Here is a 19,367-nt window from a genome sequence, read left to right on the forward strand (position 1 = left end):
TACATGGTTTTAACTAAAATCCCATACAATGAAGACAGTTACTTTCCTGTCACAGTGCTTAGGCCTTGGTTTAAGGATTTCTTTCTTAGATTTTTGTTTGTTTGTTGTTTGTTTGTTAGATTTGTATGCCGCCCCTCTCCACAGACTCGGGGTGGCTCACAACAACAATAATACGAATAATATATCACAAATCTAATATTAAAAAGTCTCTAAAAAAAACCTTATTTAAAAACAAACATACACACAAATATACCATGCATAAATTATATAGGCCAGGAGGAGATGTCTCAGTTCCCCCATGCCTAACGGCAGAGGTAGGTTTTAAGAAGTTTACAAAAGGCAAGGAGGACGGGAGCAATCCTAATCTCTGGGGGGAGCTGGTTCCAGAGGGTCGCAGCCGCCACAGAGAAGGCTCTTCCCCTGGGTCCCGCCAGATGACATTGTTTAGTCGACGGGACCCGGAGAAGACCAACTTTGTGGGACCTAACTGGTCGCTGGGATTCGTGCGGCAGAAGGAGGTCCCGGAGATATTCTGGTCCAATGCCATGGAGGGCTTTATAGGTCATAACCAACACTTTGAATTGTGACCGGAAACTGATCGGCAACAATGCAGACTGCAGAGTGTTGGTGTAACATGGGCATACCTAGGGAACCCCATGATTGCTCTCGCAGCTGCATTCTGCACGATCTGAAGTTTCCGAACACTTTTCAAAGGTAGCCCCATGTAGAGAGCATTACAGTAGTTGAACATCAAGGTGATTAGGGCATGATTGACTGTGAGCAGTGATTCCCGGTCCAAATAGGAGGGTTTTCTTGAGGAGGGGGCGCACAAGTGCCTCCTTGTAAGAAGCCGGAGAGGACCTCCTCCCCAAGGAGGCGTTGACAATCTTCTGGACCCAGCCCTGTGTCACCTCCCTGCTGGCCAAGACCAGCCAGGAGGGACATGGGTCCAGTAGACAGGTGGCGGAACTCACAGCTCCAAAGGCCTTGTCCACTTCATCAGGTGTCACCAGATCAAATTCTTCCCAGACAGATGGACAAGTACGGGTCCCAGTCACCTCGACTGTCAGCCAACTGAAATGAATTGTTTAATTAAGCCTTGTCTAAAGAATACTGCTTTCTTAAAACATTTTATATATTTTTAAAAAAAACTTAGACAAAGCTATACAGAATTAAACATAAAATTACATTTTATTTTATTTAATAGATGCATCTTACAATTCTAGATCTCTTAAACAGAGAGAGATTACTTGAGAGCTTTACTAATCTGTGCTTTGCTTACCAATTGAATGAGGTTGTATATGCAAGCCATACTAATCCTTGTACTTACTGTTTGAATGTTTGGTACAGGAAGCGAGCAGCTGCAAAGCATCTAATAGAACGCTATTACCATCAGTTAACTGAGGGTTGTGGAAATGAAGCCTGCACGAATGAATTTTGTGCTTCCTCTCCAACTTTTCTGCGTATGGATAATAATGCAGCAGCCATTAAAGCCCTCGACCTTTATAAGATTAATGCAAAACTCTGTGATCCTCATCCCTCCAAGAAAGGAACAAGCTCAGCTTACTTAGAAAATAATTCCAAAGGTGCCCACAATAACGCCTGCAGTGACAGAAAAATGAACAAGAAGGAAATGCAAGGTCCAAGAGATGACTTTAAAGGTAAGCAGAATGTTCAGCAAGGATGCAACATTGGATACAACTTTGTATAGTCTGCATTGTATCATACAAGGGAGCAACTTATTATCCTGCTTATATATCGTAATGCTTATATATCGTAATACAGATAGTCTTCACTCAATGATTATTCATTCAGCAACTGTTCGACATTGCAATGGCACTGAACAAAGGGATTCACAATCTCCATTTGGATTTGTGGATTCTGCAGCAGTCTTGCAGTCACATGATTATTATCTGGATGCTTGGCGATGTGTTTGTCCATATGAAATGTCATCAAACGCTCTGCGATCATGTGATCACCATTGTAATCTTTCTTGTGGCTTCCCTAGAAAGTCAACAGGGAAGGTATCAACAGGCTGCCAGAGGCTTGATGAATAAAGATCCATCCAAGATTGGATTTCTGCTTGGATTTTTGGATAAATCTTTTTCAGCCAGCCTTCTTAAGTCCAAAAAGGCTATCTAACAGACTCAAGTTTCCAGCAAATATTGGTTTTGCTGCCTCTTTCAGACCAAAAATGCTATTCTAGAGAGAAATCTCACCCCAAACAGGGTGGAATCTCTGGCAAGTAGCATTTTTGCTGTCAGGGAGGCTGAATGAAAATGGAGGGTTTTTTACCCAGCTTCTTTGAGAGCAAAAGTGCAGCTTGACATATTTATTTCATTCTGTGTAGGATGAAATCTGGCCAGCGGCAGGAGGGAAACTATAGCGCTAGGCTGAAGAATCTAGAATTAAGTCAGGATGCAGTTCTAAGGTTGGGTGAGGTCACATGATGACGTACTCTACAGTCACCACAATTAATTATCATAATTCCTGGCTCAATTATAATCATAAATCAAGGATTATCCATAACTTAAAACTAACCATTAGAAATATTGGTTATGTTTTTTATGTTAACACGCACAACCCCCCCCCCTCCCCGAACAACATAAGTTTAAAAATATATGTACACATCAGGTTGGGATCATTTATTCCTCTATTCAGAATTTAGAACCCGAATATTGTACTTTTAAAAGTTTGTAAAGGGTTAAATTAATTAGTAGATGTGAGGTATACAGTTTCTGTAGGTAGGAAAATAAGTTGTGTGTTCAGATTGCAGAGCATGTTAATTACTACTGAAGGTTGTAAATAGTAATTCTTTTAATGCCTTCTATGTAAATGTATTTAACTTGACTTCAATAATATTTTTGGTTTTGTTTTTAAATATCTAGATGTGACTTTTTTAACAGAAGAAAAAGTTTATGAAATTCTTGAACTATGTAGAGAAAAAGAAGACTATTCTCCCTTAATCCGTGTCATTGGGAGAGTATTTTCTAGTGCTGAGGCCTTGGTACAGAGTTTTCGAAAAGCCAAGCAGCATACCAAGGAAGAATTGAAGTCTTTACAAGGAAAAGATGAAGATAAAGATGAAGATGAAAAAGAAAAGGCTGCATGTTCTTCTGCCATGGAAGAAGATTCAGTTGCACCGTCATCATCCTCTTCGTCATCAAGAATGGGCGACAGTGCACAGGGGGATAACAATCTACAAAAATTAGGCCCAGAGGAAGTATCAGTAGATATCGATGCAATCAGACGGGTCTACAATAGATTACTTTCTAATGAAAAGATAGAAACTGCCTTTTTAAATGCACTTGTGTACTTGTCACCCAATGTTGAATGTGACTTGACTTATCATAATGTGTACTCTCGAGATCCTAACTATCTCAACTTGTTTATTATTGTTATGGAAAATGGTAATCTTCATAGTCCTGAGTATCTGGAAATGGCACTACCGTTGTTTTGCAAAGCAATGAGTAAGCTGCCCCTTGCAGCTCAAGCAAAATTGGTCAGACTATGGTCAAAGTATAGCGCAGACCAGATTCGACGAATGATGGAAACTTTTCAGCAGCTTATAACCTACAAAGTCATAAGCAATGAATTCAATAGTCGTAACTTAGTGAATGATGATGATGCTATTGTTGCTGCTTCAAAGTGCTTAAAAATGGTTTACTATGCAAATGTAGTAGGAGGAGATATAGACACAGATCACAACGAAGAGGAGGATGAAGAGCCTATCCCAGAATCTAGTGAATTAACTCTACAAGAACTCCTGGGTGAAGAAAGAAGAAATAAAAAAGGACCTCGGGTGGACCCTCTGGAAACTGAACTTGGCGTAAAAACTATAGATTGCCGAAAGCCACTTATCCCCTTCGAAGAGTTTATCAATGAACCGCTGAATGATGTTCTAGAAATGGACAAAGATTATACATTTTTCAAGGTAGAAACAGAAAATAAATTCTCCTTTATGACATGCCCCTTTATACTGAATGCCGTTACCAAGAACCTGGGATTATATTATGACAACAGAATCCGTATGTACAGTGAACGTCGTATAACTGTCCTTTACAGTTTAGTTCAAGGCCAGCAGTTAAACCCTTATTTGCGACTCAAAGTCAGACGTGATCACATCATAGATGATGCACTTGTTCGGGTAAGTGACTTGATATATAAAACATCTATTGCTGTTTTTAAAAATAATTAGGAGCCTTAATGTTTTGTTCTTTGGGGTCTTCTGGACATATTCAAAATGACATGCACTTAAAAAAAAATATTTACACACTAGATCTGTTCTGACCAAAGAACAAAGGTTTTGGTGTGGTGGAATGATATTAGGCTTGATTTCTTTAAGTATAAAACAGTATTCAAATTTAACCAAAAAAAAAATGTTGATACCTTTTCTTTGACCAAAGCAATTAGCTATGAATGTCTCTATTTTGTTTTTTTCATTCCAAATATAATTATTCCAACAAAATTTAAACATTTTGAAGTTGACTTTACGATGAAATCATTGCACTACGTACATCTTTTTAAAGTTAAGTTTGGAATATATTTATGATACATAGTATCATGATAACCTAATCATATTGATGTATCCATGGACAATGATACAGAGATTAATATGGATCTGAAAAAAAGGGGGGTGGGTGGAAAATGTATTTTTCAATTTCGGAAGTTATTATCTTTTTTTCAGAGGATTTTTTTTCCAGTTAGTGCCTTTTTTAATATTGAGCAAATGCTGCAGTTTTGTTAAATCATGAATATTGTTCAAAATGATATGCACCTTAAAAAATTATTTACACACCAGATAGCGTTATAGCCAGTTATTAGTCTGATGGTGTCCTTAAATTTTAATTGTTTAAGTACATGCTGTTTGACATAGCTGATTTTCATTTTTTAAATTCTTATATAATTTTTTTTTAAGTTTTTTTCCAGTTTGTAATCTAGTAATACAGTTGCTTCTCTGAAAATATGGATTGAATACGCTTAAACAGAAAGTGCTGATACTGTGTTAACAATTGTCTGTTTAAGCTTAACTTGGGCTAAATTGTTTATTGTCACCTATTATGTTGGTTTCCATCCAAGTCATATCTAGCCATTATTCATTAGACTGTGTTGAAATCAAGATTCTTAAGAGAATTCCTTTTCCCAGAGAAAACTACATTCCTTTTAAATGGTACATTCATGGAAAAGGAGAAAGACACCAATAGTAGAATATGCAAAAGAAAGAAGTATTTGCTTATTGATATTTTAATATGTGATTGTGATATGTTATTCTTTAGACTAATTGGGTATACAGTATCCTGAAATTCATTGGGTTTCTTGGAGCATACAAGTAGTCCTCAAACAACACTTCATTTAGTGACCGTTCAAAGTTACAACAGCATTGAAAAATGTGACTTATGACAGTTTTTCATAGTTACAACCTTTGCAGCACCCCCTTGATTATGTGACCAAAATTCAGATGTTTGGCAACTGGTTCTGACAATCAAAGTCAATGGAGAGGCCAGATTCACTTAACAACTGGGTTACTAACTTATCAAGCACAACAATTCACTTATCAACTGTGGCAAGAAAAGGCATAAAACGGGGCAAAGTTCAGGAAAGGAATCACTGAGTGGGGGGGGGGGGATGAGGGGAAAAATGTCATTTTGTACATTGGAGATTTTCATGGTGGTAATGAATGCAGAACACGCTCTCTCCGCCACCTTCTTCCCCTCCTTCCTTCCCTCCCTCCCTCTGTTTCTCTTTGAGGGGGGACAGTGAAAAGTACAGAAGACTGAATGCTAGGACTCTCTTTAAGGAAAGTTAGTTGCAGCTGACAGAAGATGCAGGCTCTTGAAAGCTAACCCCAAAGAGAAGATTAGTGCAAATAGTAACACCACAATTTAATTGTCTCTTTGGTAGTTATCCGATTAGCAGTTTATAAAGCAAGTTACTATTTTGTCTGTCCTTGTTCCACACCAATCTCACTGAATGAAATGTCACCCATGTGGGGTATTTCTACCATGCTTCTAACCTTTGAGTTTCAACCAAGTTAATTATATTGCATGCTTTTCGACAAGGTAAGCCAAAAACAGGGACCTTTTGTATCCCTTCCCTTGTAAATTCATCACAACCCTATTCTCTCTAGCAGAGTAAAATTATATTATAAAAACCCATTGTAGCTATTCCCCAAAATGAAGTCACAGTATGGAACTTTTGAAGCTTTGGCATTGTGTCTTTTGATGATTTTAAAATTGCATTCATGTCCAGTGATGTGAACTTACTCAAAGATTATTTTATTTCTCACTCTGTAGTTAGAAATGATTGCAATGGAAAATCCAGCTGATTTAAAAAAACAGTTGTATGTAGAATTTGAAGGAGAACAAGGGGTTGATGAAGGAGGCGTTTCCAAAGAATTTTTTCAACTAGTTGTAGAAGAAATCTTCAACCCCGATATTGGTAAGTAAGTAATTTTCATGGATTGTGTGTGGTTAATTGCAGTCCCCACCATTTTTTCACTGCATGTTATGTGATTAAAGTATTGTGCCAAGACTAAGGATACTCAGCATCCAGTCCATCCCTTCTCATGGAAATTTGCTGGATGAGGGCCGCACTCATCAGCCCAGCCTTGTTGTTCTGAGGAAACAGTGAATGAAGATCTCCTTGTAAGCTACTTTGAGCTGATTTGGGGCAGGGAAGTGAGATAAAAAACTCCCAAATAAATAAAGCATTTACCCATGACATCATTGGGTGGAACCTGCTGACCTGAAATAAAAAGGAAATTGACATAGTTTCATGCAATACCCAAATTATTGAAATAACTTTAAGTTTGTATATTATTTTATGAGTTTGGGGCCACTATTGATTTGTTTATATATTTAAATATTTATATTAATACAGACACATGTACTGTGTGAAATCACATGGTCCTGATTACTACCTAAATTAATTGTTGATTCCTGCTGTGATTGAATGCTTTTGCTTTGAATCTATTTAATACATAAGATGGAAATTATTTATTTTCTTATATCAGGAAAGTTTGCTTTCTATGCACTCAGTGACGATTGGGTTTTGTTCAGATATTTTTTTAAAAATCTACTTCAGAAAAATTACATAATACCCTTATGCACAGAGTATGCACATAATTAATGCACATAAAATGTCTCCTTCAGCAGAAATATCTTGCACATTCAAAAATAGTTACAGTTTAATGTTTTCCTGAAATGTTAAAAAAAGTAGGCAAGTTGTTTTTGACATAGGCATTTAATAAAGAGTTTTATTTCATGCTCTCTTCCATTGTGCTTTGTATGTGTACAGTGATCCCCCGCTCGTTGCGAGGGTTCCGTTCCAGGACCCCCCGCAACGAGCGGGTTTTCGCGAAGTAGCGCTGCGGAAGTAAAAACACCATCTGCGCATGTGCAGATGGTGTTTTTAACTTCCGCAGCGCTAGCGAGGAGCCGAAGATTGGGGGCGGCGCGGCTGTTTTAAAACGTCGTCGCCGACATGGGGGGCTCGCTAGCAGCCATGTCGGCGGGGACGTTTTAAAACACCCGCGTGGCTTTCCAATGAGTCCCGAAGACAAACGCGGAAGTTTGACGTTTGTCTTCGGGACTCATTGGAAAGCTCCGATCGTTTTAAAGCAGGCACGCCGTTCTCCGCTGACTCCTAAAGCGGGGAAGTTCGCCAGGAGTCAGCGGAGAACGGCGCAACTGTTTTAAAACGATCGGAGCTTTCCGATGAGTCCCGAAGACAAACGTCAAACTTCCGCGTCTTCGGGACTCATTGGAAAGCTCCGATCATTTTAAAACAGTTGCGCCGTTCTCCGCTGACTCCTGGCGAACTTCCTGGGCGAAGGGCGGGCGAGCGGGTGCTGGGGGGGGCTTCGCCCTCCCGCCAGCAAGAGGGGGAAGACCCAGGGAAGCCGCCCAGCAGCTGATCTGCCGGGCGCCATCTACGCATGCGTGCCCATAGAAAAAAGGGCACGCATGCGCAGATGGTGTTTTGACTTCCGGGTTCAAAAATCGCAAATTACCCTGTTCGCAATGGTCGGGGACGCAATAACCGGGGGATCACTGTATACTAAAGTTTGGAACATTTGTACTAGGTATCTTTTTTCTGAATCTATATAGTGTTAAAGATACAAACAAAAGACATTTGTTACTCTCGATAAAAGCCTGAACCCTTGATTGTTTTCTCTCAGTGCTCAGCTTTTAAAGTTTTCTTCATTTAAAATGAATATAAGGGAACAATGGTGGCTTTATCATTTTGGGCTTTCATATAAAATGCAGATGTCTGTTCAATGTACTGAACAGTATATTGTGAATTAAAGTGACTAAATAACACGGAATTTAAAAGTGGAAAATTCATAATGATAAAATGTCTAGTTATTGAACTGTTCTCATTAAATCTGAAGGCTTGTAACTTTTTTTATTTAGGAATGTTCACTTATGATGAGTCCACAAAATTGTTTTGGTTTAATCCATCCTCTTTTGAAACTGAGGGACAGTTTACACTGATTGGGATTGTATTGGGCCTGGCTATTTACAATAATTGTATTCTGGATGTCCATTTTCCAATGGTTGTCTACAGGAAATTAATGGGCAAAAAAGGAACTTTCCGTGATCTGGCAGACTCTCATCCTGTAAGTCTTCAAAGTTTTTTTACTGTTTTGAAGTCCGTACTTCAGTGTTATTATATTTTAACCTGGTTATACTATAGCATATTTTGAATGTTTACCTTTGTATGGGTGTAAGAAAAAATCCAGGAGACCAAGAGAATAAAAGGAAGAAAATTTATTTAAAACAAAATAAAAGAAAAGATCAGTATGGATACTGAGACTGGAGAGATCATGAAAAACAGTCCATGTATCTCTAGGTTAATTTGGCAATATGAAATACGGCATTTTAATACATTTTTCGTTCCCATATCCTCCCATATTCCACACCCCTAACTTACTCCCATATTGGGGTGGCTCCTTAATGATTCAGCACTTCCACTGTCCATTGTCCATCTCCTTTTTTGGGTACATCTCCCTCAACTACTTGGAACTTTCCAGAGTTCATTCATCATTGATATTCATACCTTTATTGGTCCTACAACTACTGTACTGCATAATTTCCACATCTCCTGTTCATTCCTTCTAAAGGTCATTTGCACATGGGCCTATGATACATTCCCATATTTGTAGAGGAACAGATCTTCTCCTTTTATAGGAACAGGACTCTTATTTTTTACAGAAACAGGGTTCTTCAAGGCTATTGGGATACAGGGCATTATGATTTTTCTTATAATGGGTGTGTATATTTCTTAGTCTTATTTTCTTTTTAAAAAAACTTGTCAAATATGGATCAATATTGTCTCAGAATTCCATAGAGAAATAATAATAATTTGCTGAGATTGTATGACTGCTAATGTGGATTTTAAGAAGATTAACAAATAAGATTTGTACACACCTAAAATATGCCCTAGAACTCTCTGCTAATCTTGAAAAATTAGACTTCTCGTGCAAAAGTTCATTTATTTTAATAATGCAGCTTTAAAAGTGTAATGAAAACCTCAAATCCTCCATCTCAGAAAATTATAATATTACATACGCTCAATAACAAGGATTGTACATAGAATGATATTGGACTTCTGAAAAGTATAAGCATGCAAATGTGCTCAGTACTTTGTTTGGGACCCTTTTGTAGCAATTACTGCCTCAGTGCAGCATGGCATGGAAATTATTAACCACTGATAATTTCTATGCCACTGCTGAGGTATTATGGAAGACCGGGATGCTTCAATCATGACTTTCAGCTCTTCTGCATTGTTCCGTCTCATGTCTCTCATTTTTCTCTTGGCAATGCCCCATAGATTCTCTACGTGGTTCAGGTCAGGCGAGTTTGCTGGCCATTCAAGCACAGTAATCCCACGGTCATTGAACCAGATTTTGGTGCTTTTGGCAGTGTAGGCAGGTGCCAAATCCTGCTGAAAATTTGAGGTCACCATCCCCATAAAGCTTGTCTGCGGAAGGAAGCATGAAGTGCTCCAAAATCTCCTGGAAGACGACTGCATTGACCTGGACTTAATGAAGCACAGTAGACCAACACCAGATGACATGGCTCCCCAGATCATCGGAGACTGTGGAAACTTCACACTGGACTTTAAGCATCTTGCTGTGTTGCCTCTCCATTCTTGCTCCATACTCTGGGTCCTGGCTTCCAAATGAGATGCAAAAGTTTCCACAGCCTCTGTTGATTTCGAGAGCCGTGATATTTGCTAAAGGGCCTAGATCAGTGATCGCAAACCTTTTTTTTTGTTCTGTACCCAAAGAGTGCGTGCACATGTGATATCGCATGTGTGTGCCCATGCCCATAATGCAATGCCCTCCCCCCCTGTGCATGCACCCCCAACCTCCTCACACATGCACGCAGGCCTCACTGAAGCCTCTGGACTTCCAGTAGGCCTATCAGGCCATTTTTCACACTCCCCAGGCTTCAGGAAAGCCTCCGGAGCCTGGGGAGGTTGAAAAACATGCCCAACGGACCTACCGGAAGTTCGAAAACAAACTTCCGGTAGGCCCATTGGGCTGTTTTTCACCCTCCCCGGACTCCAGAGGGTTTCCTGAAACCTAAGGAAGGCAAAAACAAACCTCAGGAAAGCTGAAAATCAGCTGGCCTGTACGCACATGCATGCTGGAGTTGACATAGAGCCCTCAGATATGGCCCTGCTTGCTACCTGTGGCACGCGTCCCATAAGTTCACCATCACGGGCCCAGGTTTTTGCATAGCTTTTTAAATGAGGAAAAAGTGTGTATCTGAACAGAGGAATGGTGATGAATGATTTAAATTTTGTGCCTTTTTCAGCCAATCTTTGCCATGTTTTTTCCAGCAATTGGAAGCAATATTTTCCCAGGATATGAAAAAAACAGCTTTCAAAGAGTAGCTTCATTAAAACAAGGCATCCTTTGGGGAAAGAAAGAAATTAAGGCACTTCCTCCTTCTCTCATCAGATTCTCAATCTCCAACACTGGCTTTTAGTATTCAAATAACTGTGACAAGTAGATGCCTACATCTAGCTTGATTCTTAATGTTTTTAAACAGACCACATTTGGAATACTGTGTTCAGTTCTGGAGACCTCACCTACAAAAAGATATTGACAAAATTGAACGGGTCCAAAGACGGGCTAGAAGAATGGTGGAAGGTCTTAAGCATAAAATGTATCAGGAAAGACTTAATGAACTCAATCTGTATAGTCTGGAGGACAGAAGGAAAAGGGGGGACATGATCGGAACATTTAAATATGTTAAAGAGTTAAATAAGGTCCAGGAGGGGTGTTTTTAATAGGAAAGTGAACACAAGAACAAGGGGACACAGTCTGAAGTTAGTTGGGGGAAAGATCAAAAGCAACTTCAGAAAATATTATTTTACTGAAAGAGTAGTAGATCCTTGGAACAAACTTCCAGCAGACGTGGTTGATAAATCCACAGTAACTGAATTTAAACATGCCTGGGATAAACATAGATCCATCCTAAGATAAAATACAGGAAATAGTATAAGGGCAGACTAGATGGACCAGGAGGTCTTTTTCTGCCGTCAGTCTTCTATGTTTCTGTGTTCTATGTTTCTATGCATCAGGCTTCTTGTAGTGATTTTTAAGGCTGTATGAAATATATTTACTGTTATAGGTTCTCTACCAGAGCTTAAGAGACTTGTTGCAGTATGAGGGAAGTGTGGAAGATGATATGATGATAACCTTCCAGATATCTCATACAGATCTCTTTGGTAATCCAATGATGCATGATTTAAAGGAAAATGGAGATACCATCCCTATTACAAATGAAAACAGAAAGGTAATATAAAATAGCTGCCACCATTTAAACAGTGATTATCTAAGTAAGTGGTATTCTAAAATTGCAACAATAGCTTATTGAGTAAATACATTCTGCAACCTTTTTGTATTACGAAAATTTGTTTTTTCAGGATCCTTGCTTATATGATTTGTGTTCTTTTGAATACTATAATGACCCATGCCACAGTAGGGATAAAAGGTATATAGACCAGTAAAGTCTGTTCCCAACCTTTTTTTAACCATTCAAAGTATTACCATAAACTTTCAATTAGAGCTTCATATGGGTTAGAACAGGGGTCCCCAAACTTTTTACACAGGGGGCCAGTTCACTGTCCCTCAGACTGTTAGAGGGCCGGACTATTAAAAAACCCTATGAACAAATCCCTATGCACATTGCACATACCTTATTTAAAGTAAAAAATAAAATGGGAACAAATACAATATTTAAAATAAAGAAGTAATAAGTAATTAAGTAATTAATTAATAATTAAGTAATAAAGTAATTTATACTTATTTATTAACAAGTAAATTGAAACTTAAATCAACAAACTCCATTTCTCCTTCCTTCCTTCCCTCCCTCCCTCCTTCCTCTCCACTTCTCTCTTCCCTCTTCCTTTTCTCTCATTTGTTTCATTTTCCTCTCCCTCATTCTTTCCCTCCATCATTTTCTCATTTCTCTCTCTCTCTCTCTTTCCATCTCTCCCTCTTCCTTTCTCTCTCCCTCTTTCTCTCTCTCTCTCTTCTCTCTTTCTCTCACTCACTCTCTTTCTAACTCTCCCTCTTTGTATCTCTCACACTTTCTGTCTCTCCCCCTCTCTCTATTTCTCCCTTTCTCTCTCTCCCTTTCTATCTCTCCTCTTCATTTCTCTCTTCCTCTCTATTTCTCCCTCTTATTATATCGATGGGTAAAATCTTGTGTGCTGCCGCGGGCTGGTTAAAAGACCTCAGTGGGCCGCATCCGGTCCGTGGGCCGTAGTTTGGGGACCACTGGGTTAGAACTTTACTCCAGATAAGTGAAGTTTTTGCCTGACAAGAAGCTGGATGTTTCTAACTGCATTTCAGATGGATCATGATATATATCTATTTGGCTTGCTTTACAGGCATTGGGATTACAACTTTCAGAATCCCTAACCATTATCTGGAATGCACTAAGTTGAGGAAAGATGGTAACGGATATGTTCTCTAAGCTTGGATTTTCATTTACAGATATTTCATTACCTACGTAAATGCATTTTGAGTCCTGAAGATGTTATGGGAAGAGGGGATAATGAAACATCTGCCGATGAAAACTAAACCCAGAAAATTCTAGCAATCCAAAGCTTCAGCCCTGAGCTGCATATATTCTTTATCATGAGAAGAATAGTATATAAGGAAAAGAACCATGTGCTTTGATGTAAAATAGGGATTTCTGGGGTTTTTTTAAAAAAAAAGCTAATATTTTTTTAATTTAGAAGTAAAATAAGAGAACGATAGATAATGTAAAACCAAGCACATCAGTAACATTGATTATTAGTTAATATTAAGTTCAGTTAGTTGACAATCATAGCATGTGAGGAATACAAATATATATTATGTTAGATAGGTACTCTTTTGTTAAGAAATTGAAAAACAATGTTCACTAGCAACTTCATTAGATTTCAGCCTTGTAGAAGTAAATGGTAAATAAATAAAACATAAAATTCTTGTTTATGAAATAATTTGAAGTTTGTAGAATCAGTAAAATCTTATAGATGTGTAATTCTTAGAGCTACTAGACGAGAAGAAGTTCATGTCTGGTTTTTGAGGTGGGAAGACCAATGTTCTCTTTATCTGAGAGAAAGGCTCATACCTGACCTAGTAAAGAAGCTTGGTGTTGTCTGCTTTTTTATTAAACAGGAATTTGTTAATCTGTATTCTGACTACATTCTGAACAAATCCGTGGAAAAACAATTTAAGGCCTTTCGAAGAGGATTCCACATGGTTACCAATGAATCTCCCCTAAAATATTTATTTAGGCCTGAGGAGATTGAATTGCTTATTTGCGGGAGTAGGGTAAGGCATTTTAACTGAATGGGAAAACATTTGTTGGTTTTGCTGTTGATGCTAAATTGTATGATGGTGATACAGTATATTCTATTTACAGAATCTAGACTTCCAAGCCCTAGAAGAAACTACAGAATATGATGGTGGCTACACCAGAGATTCTCTTATAATTAGGTATGAGGACTAAGTTTTTTTATGTATAGTTAGGGAAAGCGGTACTTATATTTCCAAACAAGGAGAATAGCCAAATATGATACAGCTCACAATTATGAAAAGGAGGGGAAACCTGAAAGCCTCCAATCTTTAGCTAGACTCTCAGACAAGAAATTTCAGGTGATGGGCGTGATTGTTAAAATAAATGTATTAAAAATTTAAGTGATTTCCAGCTCCTGTTTTTCAAACTGCCAGATCCTATAGAGTATCAGTTAACTCTCTGTATGCATATGTTGGGAATCACAATCAGTCTCTTTACGCCTTAAAATTTATTATTTTGGGATATTGTGTATAAATAACGCATATTTCATAACTGCCTTGAGTGGCTGATAAAGTTAGTTGTGTCGGCATTGAGATTTCTTGGGCTTTTCCAAAACAGAGGGCAAGACCTGTCTGACCATTCCTGTGTATTCTACCAGCTAGCAGTATGTGCTTACTGGCACTTCAATACTCTTGGGCTGTATAAGGGAGACATTAGACATCTCTTTTCCAACCAGTGGAAAAGAGATGTCCTTACTCTCAACTGAGTAACTTGAGTAGTGTTTTACTTCATTGGTGTAAACAAGCAATTTACATCTCTCAAAAGAGAGTAATAAGAAAGTCACCACTATTAAAGATGGAACCTAGCCATAGTAAGAACCATGTGAATATAAGAGATACTTAGTGTATGCAGGCATTAGAATTTACCTGTGGTAGTCTCCATGCATAGGGGAATTTAAGTTTTGACAGACATTTTCATATAATTTTGAAATACTCCAATCAGTTATTCCTAAAAAGAAAATAAATCTATGCTGAGCTTTCTGCAGTCCACATATTTTAACTGGACTGATGTAACCAGATTTTCTTCTGTATAAATTATCTTAGAGATTATGTCTTTAACGAGGCAGAAAATTATATTATAATCTTGTACCTATGGAAATTCTCAGTCATCCAAGTCACGGTTGTCCCAAAGATGCTTTCTCAAGAGGCAATTGGACTTTCTGGATTTTCTTTGAAGATGTTTCTTTTCTCATCCAAAAAGCTTCTTCAGCTCTTGCTGGATGGTGAGGAATGGAAGGATTTGTACTCCTTGCAGAGAGCTGGTCAAAATGAGTATGAGCATGTTAGATTGTCTGCAAGGAGTATAAACCCTTTAATTCTCCATCATCCAGTCAGAGCTGAAGAAGCTTCTTAGATGAGAAGCAAAACCATCTTCAAAGAAAAACCAGAAAGTCCAGTTGCCTCTTGAAAAAGCACCTTTGGGATTATTATAATCTGGTATTGGCTACTTCTGAAGCAAGTTTTACACAGATAATCTCTAAGCAGTCATTTGTGTTATTTGTACTGCATACAGTTTCTTTTTCTGTTTAATTTTCACTTCTGCAGGGAATTTTGGGAAATAGTCCATTCATTTACAGATGAGCAAAAAAGACTCTTCCTCCAGTTTACAACAGGGACAGACAGAGCACCAGTAGGAGGACTTGGAAAACTAAAGATGATCATAGCCAAAAATGGCCCTGACACCGAACGGTAAAGTCTTTAAAATTCAGAAATAGGTAGAAAATGTAGTTAAGCAAAAGGTTTTTAACTTCATCCCAAATGAGGATTACATAACTCACCAATAATAGCATTTGAATAACCTAATTGTTTAACAAAATAAAACATGGATAAAATATCAGTATTTCTTATGCTATCATATCATATTTCAAGACAATTCTGAGATACGGTTCTTTTCTTTCTCCAGGCTACCTACATCTCATACATGCTTTAATGTCCTCTTGCTTCCGGAATATTCCAGCAAAGAGAAACTTAAGGAGAGATTGTTGAAGGCCATCACATATGCCAAAGGATTTGGCATGCTGTAATGATTTAAATAAAAGGGATAAAACGATTGGTGGCAAAGATGTCCCTGTCCAAAAATCAATAAGAGAAAACCCACAAAAGGCCATAAGCAAGCAAGCTACCGTAGTCACCTGTATTTGGGCCTCCCTTCTTCACTTGGGGACTCTGGGCTGGAACAGCAGATTTCAGCTGCTTCTATGAACAAATTATTTTCTTTTAGCGTGAAAGTGTTACATATTCTTTCACTTGTATGTACAGAGAGGTTTTCCTGAATATTTATTTTAAAAGGTTAAATCACTTTTGCTTGTGTTTTATTACTGCTTGAAGTTGAGCCTTTTTGAGTATTTACAAGAAAACAAAACTGTACTCTCCCAAGGAAAATATTGCCATCATTTGTAGATTGTGTAACCTTTAAGTATGTGCTACATTTTTGTCCCAGTTATCAAATCAAAATCGGGAACTGTACTTTTTGAACAGTTTTGCTTTTGAAACTTGAAGTCTTGGAAAACAAAATGGTGTGATGCAATGACTGCTGTTCTAGCCCCCAAAGACATTTGTGGAAAAGCAATTAGAAATCAATAAAGATGGAAGGGAGAACTTGGAATCTTAAATTAAAGCCTTCAGACCTTTACTTTTAGCCACAGCACAACAATTAAACAAAAACAAAAAGTCATTTCATTATATATGTTGTCTTTCACATGTCTTGTCTTGTAGCATACCGGGTTTTTAATTAGCAAGGTTTCTAGCCATATAGAAATGTGAGCATAGTTAATTTCGCCTTTTTCTTTTTAAGGAAAATATTGACTGGGAAAAGTGCATTTCAGCCAAACAACTTTAGAATATAGGAAAATGTGGGAGAAATCAGAATGTTGGGTCTATAAACAAAAGCATGTGAAGTGCACTTAAAAAGAAGCTATTGATTTCTCTTACGTTGACATTTTAAATAGACATTTCAGTCTTCCCTGCAAGCTTTTTTTTTAAAAAAAATGTACTGCTGTTTCTTTATCAACGCGTATGATCAGTGCTACAGCAAGGAGATGCCTTTTCTTCTCCTCGTCTAGCAGCAGGGGGAAATGATTTTTTAAAGGACACATTTGCATTGTAATACTCCAAGTTATTCATTCAATGTGTAGAAAGTAAATCTTAAATTTCACTTCTCTTTTTTACATGGCATATCATAAGTTCAGAATGTAAAACTTTTACCTTTCTACAGAGCATCCTTACACACTGCTCATTGCTGCTATTACAGTATGAATAAAAGGATCATACATGCTTTATCAAGACAATACAGGTGGTGTTCCTCTCGCTGTAAATGTCAGCTGATGTGCAGAAGTGAGCTCGTGCCTTGCTGATAGATATTCCTACAATTGGTGCAGAATTGGTATTAGTGAAAAAAGACTATCTGAAATCCTTGGAAGGGGAAAAATGTCTTTCAGGATTGCTTTATTTTTTAACACAATAATAATAGAAACAGATCATTCTTCTGTAACTACAATGTCAAATAAAATAACAATGCTGGTCCAGCGACAGAAAAAAAGTCATGTTCTTAGTATGATATTAAGTCTGAATACCATTGGGATTTCTTGTTGAAGAATAATAAAATCATAGATTAGACTGACAGAGGATGGAATCAAGATCACACAAACTGTTAATACCACTTCATAATGCTTTCCACACTTGGAATACTCCATCCAGTTTTAGTCACCACAATGTAAAAAAGACATTGAGACACTAGAAAGAATGCAGAAAAGAGTAATAAAGATTATTAGGAGACTGGAGGCTAAAACTTATAAAGAACAGTTGCTAGAATTTGGTATGATGAAAAGAAAGGCTGGGGTGACATGGTAGCAGTATTCCAATATCTCGGGTTACCACAAAGAAGAGGGAATCAACCTATTTTCCAAAGTACCTTAGGGGAGGACAAGAAGCAATGGATAAAAACTAATCAAGGAGAGAACCAACCTAGAACTAAGGAGAAACTTTCTAACAGAACAATTAATCAGTGAAATAAGTTGCCTCCAACACTGGACGTTTTTAAGAAGAGATTGGATAACCATTGAAATGCTATAGGGCAGTGATGGCGAACTTATGGCATGGGTGCCACAGGTGGCATGCGAAGCCATATCTACTGGCATGCAAGCTGTTGTCCTAACACAGCTCCAACATGCATATGTGTGCCGGCCAGCTGATTTTTGGCTTGCACAGAGGTTCTGAGAGAGCCTTTTTGGCTTCCAGAGAGTTTTAACCCTCCCCATGGTCCAGGGAAGTCTGGGGAGGGCAAAACCTGGAAAGGACCGCCCCGAGTCCTCAGAGAAAGGCGGCATAAAAGTCCAATTAATAAATAATAAAAACACAAACATACTGAGCCCACCAGAAGTTGGGAAACAAGCAGTTTGCAGCCTCCAGAGGGCCTGGGGGGACTGTTTTTGCCCTACCCATGCATTGAATTATGGGTGTGGGCACTCACGCATGCGCAATAGCATGCACCGGGCTGCGGCATGCCAGAAACCAGACTATGCAAACCATACATAGAATGCAAGCAGCACATAAAACCACACACCCTCCAGTCCATGGAAAAACCTCTCCATGGAACCAGTCCCTGGTGCCCAAAAGGATAGAATGGGCACGGCCTTAAAGTCTGGGAATGAACATATTATTAAGAAGATGCTCACACTGGCTCCTCCCTCACACATTGGTGGTGTATGAGAGTGGAAAAGTAAAACATTAGCAGACTTTCAAGGTTGATATCAGCTATAGGAGATCGACCAGCTCAGGAAACTGTTTCCAAAGGAAGGCCAGGATTATACTTGATTATTTAGGCTGATGTCATCCTGTGGGGATAGTTTCTGAACAGCAGCTGCCTTAAATTGCTGGGAATTTCCCAAGTCCCAAGACTTCCATATGAGCTATAAGACCCATGTTAGATTTCATGTATGGCAAAGAATTATAATAGGTTAAAATTTCATGGATTACATGTAATCTGATTTAAACTGTAACAACCAATAGGTTATTTTGGGATGTACTAGAATTACTGGTTTTCCTTCATAGGCTCATGGGCAGTCTTAAGTATTTTAAAAAAAATAAGGTTTCAATATCAGAAATTTCATCCTGGGATAAACTCAGAGGGAATATACAGTATCTTGGGAATCAAGTTAAGAAAGCTATTTTCATTTTAATAGAGGACCAACATGGCGTACATGGATTATGTGCCTACAGGCAATACATTTTTTCTATGACCAGCCTTCCCTGGTATACTATGTAGTATAACATTTTCTGAGTCCTTAGTTTTCATTTTTCATTTCATCATAGACCTATAAGTGTTCAAAAATAAAATGACAAAAGTACAGGATGATTTTGAGATTCAAAAAAAGGTGTTGCATTCTTAGTGACCTCTCTTCCAGCACATTTAATGTAATAAATAAAAATTCACAGGCTAAACTATTTAATTACTATGAGAATTCATTCTTAACCTGTTTTTATTTACATGAATCACATGCTT

The 19,367-nt window shown here is 38.1% G+C and overlaps 1 protein-coding gene across 6 annotated transcripts in view; it reads left to right on the plus strand.

Annotated features, from left to right (window-relative positions):
* UBE3A (ubiquitin protein ligase E3A) overlaps positions 1 to 17,145 on the plus strand; it is a 75,209-nt gene extending 58,064 nt beyond the window's left edge. For all 6 annotated transcript variants that reach the window (XM_070750998.1, XM_070751001.1, XM_070750999.1 and 3 more), the window contains 9 exons: positions 1,351 to 1,661; positions 2,889 to 4,147; positions 6,294 to 6,438; positions 8,415 to 8,620; positions 11,649 to 11,813; positions 13,688 to 13,843; positions 13,935 to 14,008; positions 15,413 to 15,556; positions 15,771 to 17,145. In XM_070750998.1, the coding sequence (XP_070607099.1) occupies positions 1,351 to 1,661; positions 2,889 to 4,147; positions 6,294 to 6,438; positions 8,415 to 8,620; positions 11,649 to 11,813; positions 13,688 to 13,843; positions 13,935 to 14,008; positions 15,413 to 15,556; positions 15,771 to 15,891 (2,581 nt within the window). In that variant the 3' untranslated portion in view covers positions 15,892 to 17,145. The remainder of the gene's footprint in view (positions 1 to 1,350; positions 1,662 to 2,888; positions 4,148 to 6,293; positions 6,439 to 8,414; positions 8,621 to 11,648; positions 11,814 to 13,687; positions 13,844 to 13,934; positions 14,009 to 15,412; positions 15,557 to 15,770) is intronic.
* The last annotated feature ends 2,222 nt before the right edge of the window (positions 17,146 to 19,367 follow it).

This window comes from Erythrolamprus reginae, chromosome 4, assembly GCF_031021105.1.
Source record: "Erythrolamprus reginae isolate rEryReg1 chromosome 4, rEryReg1.hap1, whole genome shotgun sequence".
NCBI classification, from domain to species: Eukaryota; Metazoa; Chordata; class Lepidosauria; order Squamata; family Dipsadidae; genus Erythrolamprus; species Erythrolamprus reginae.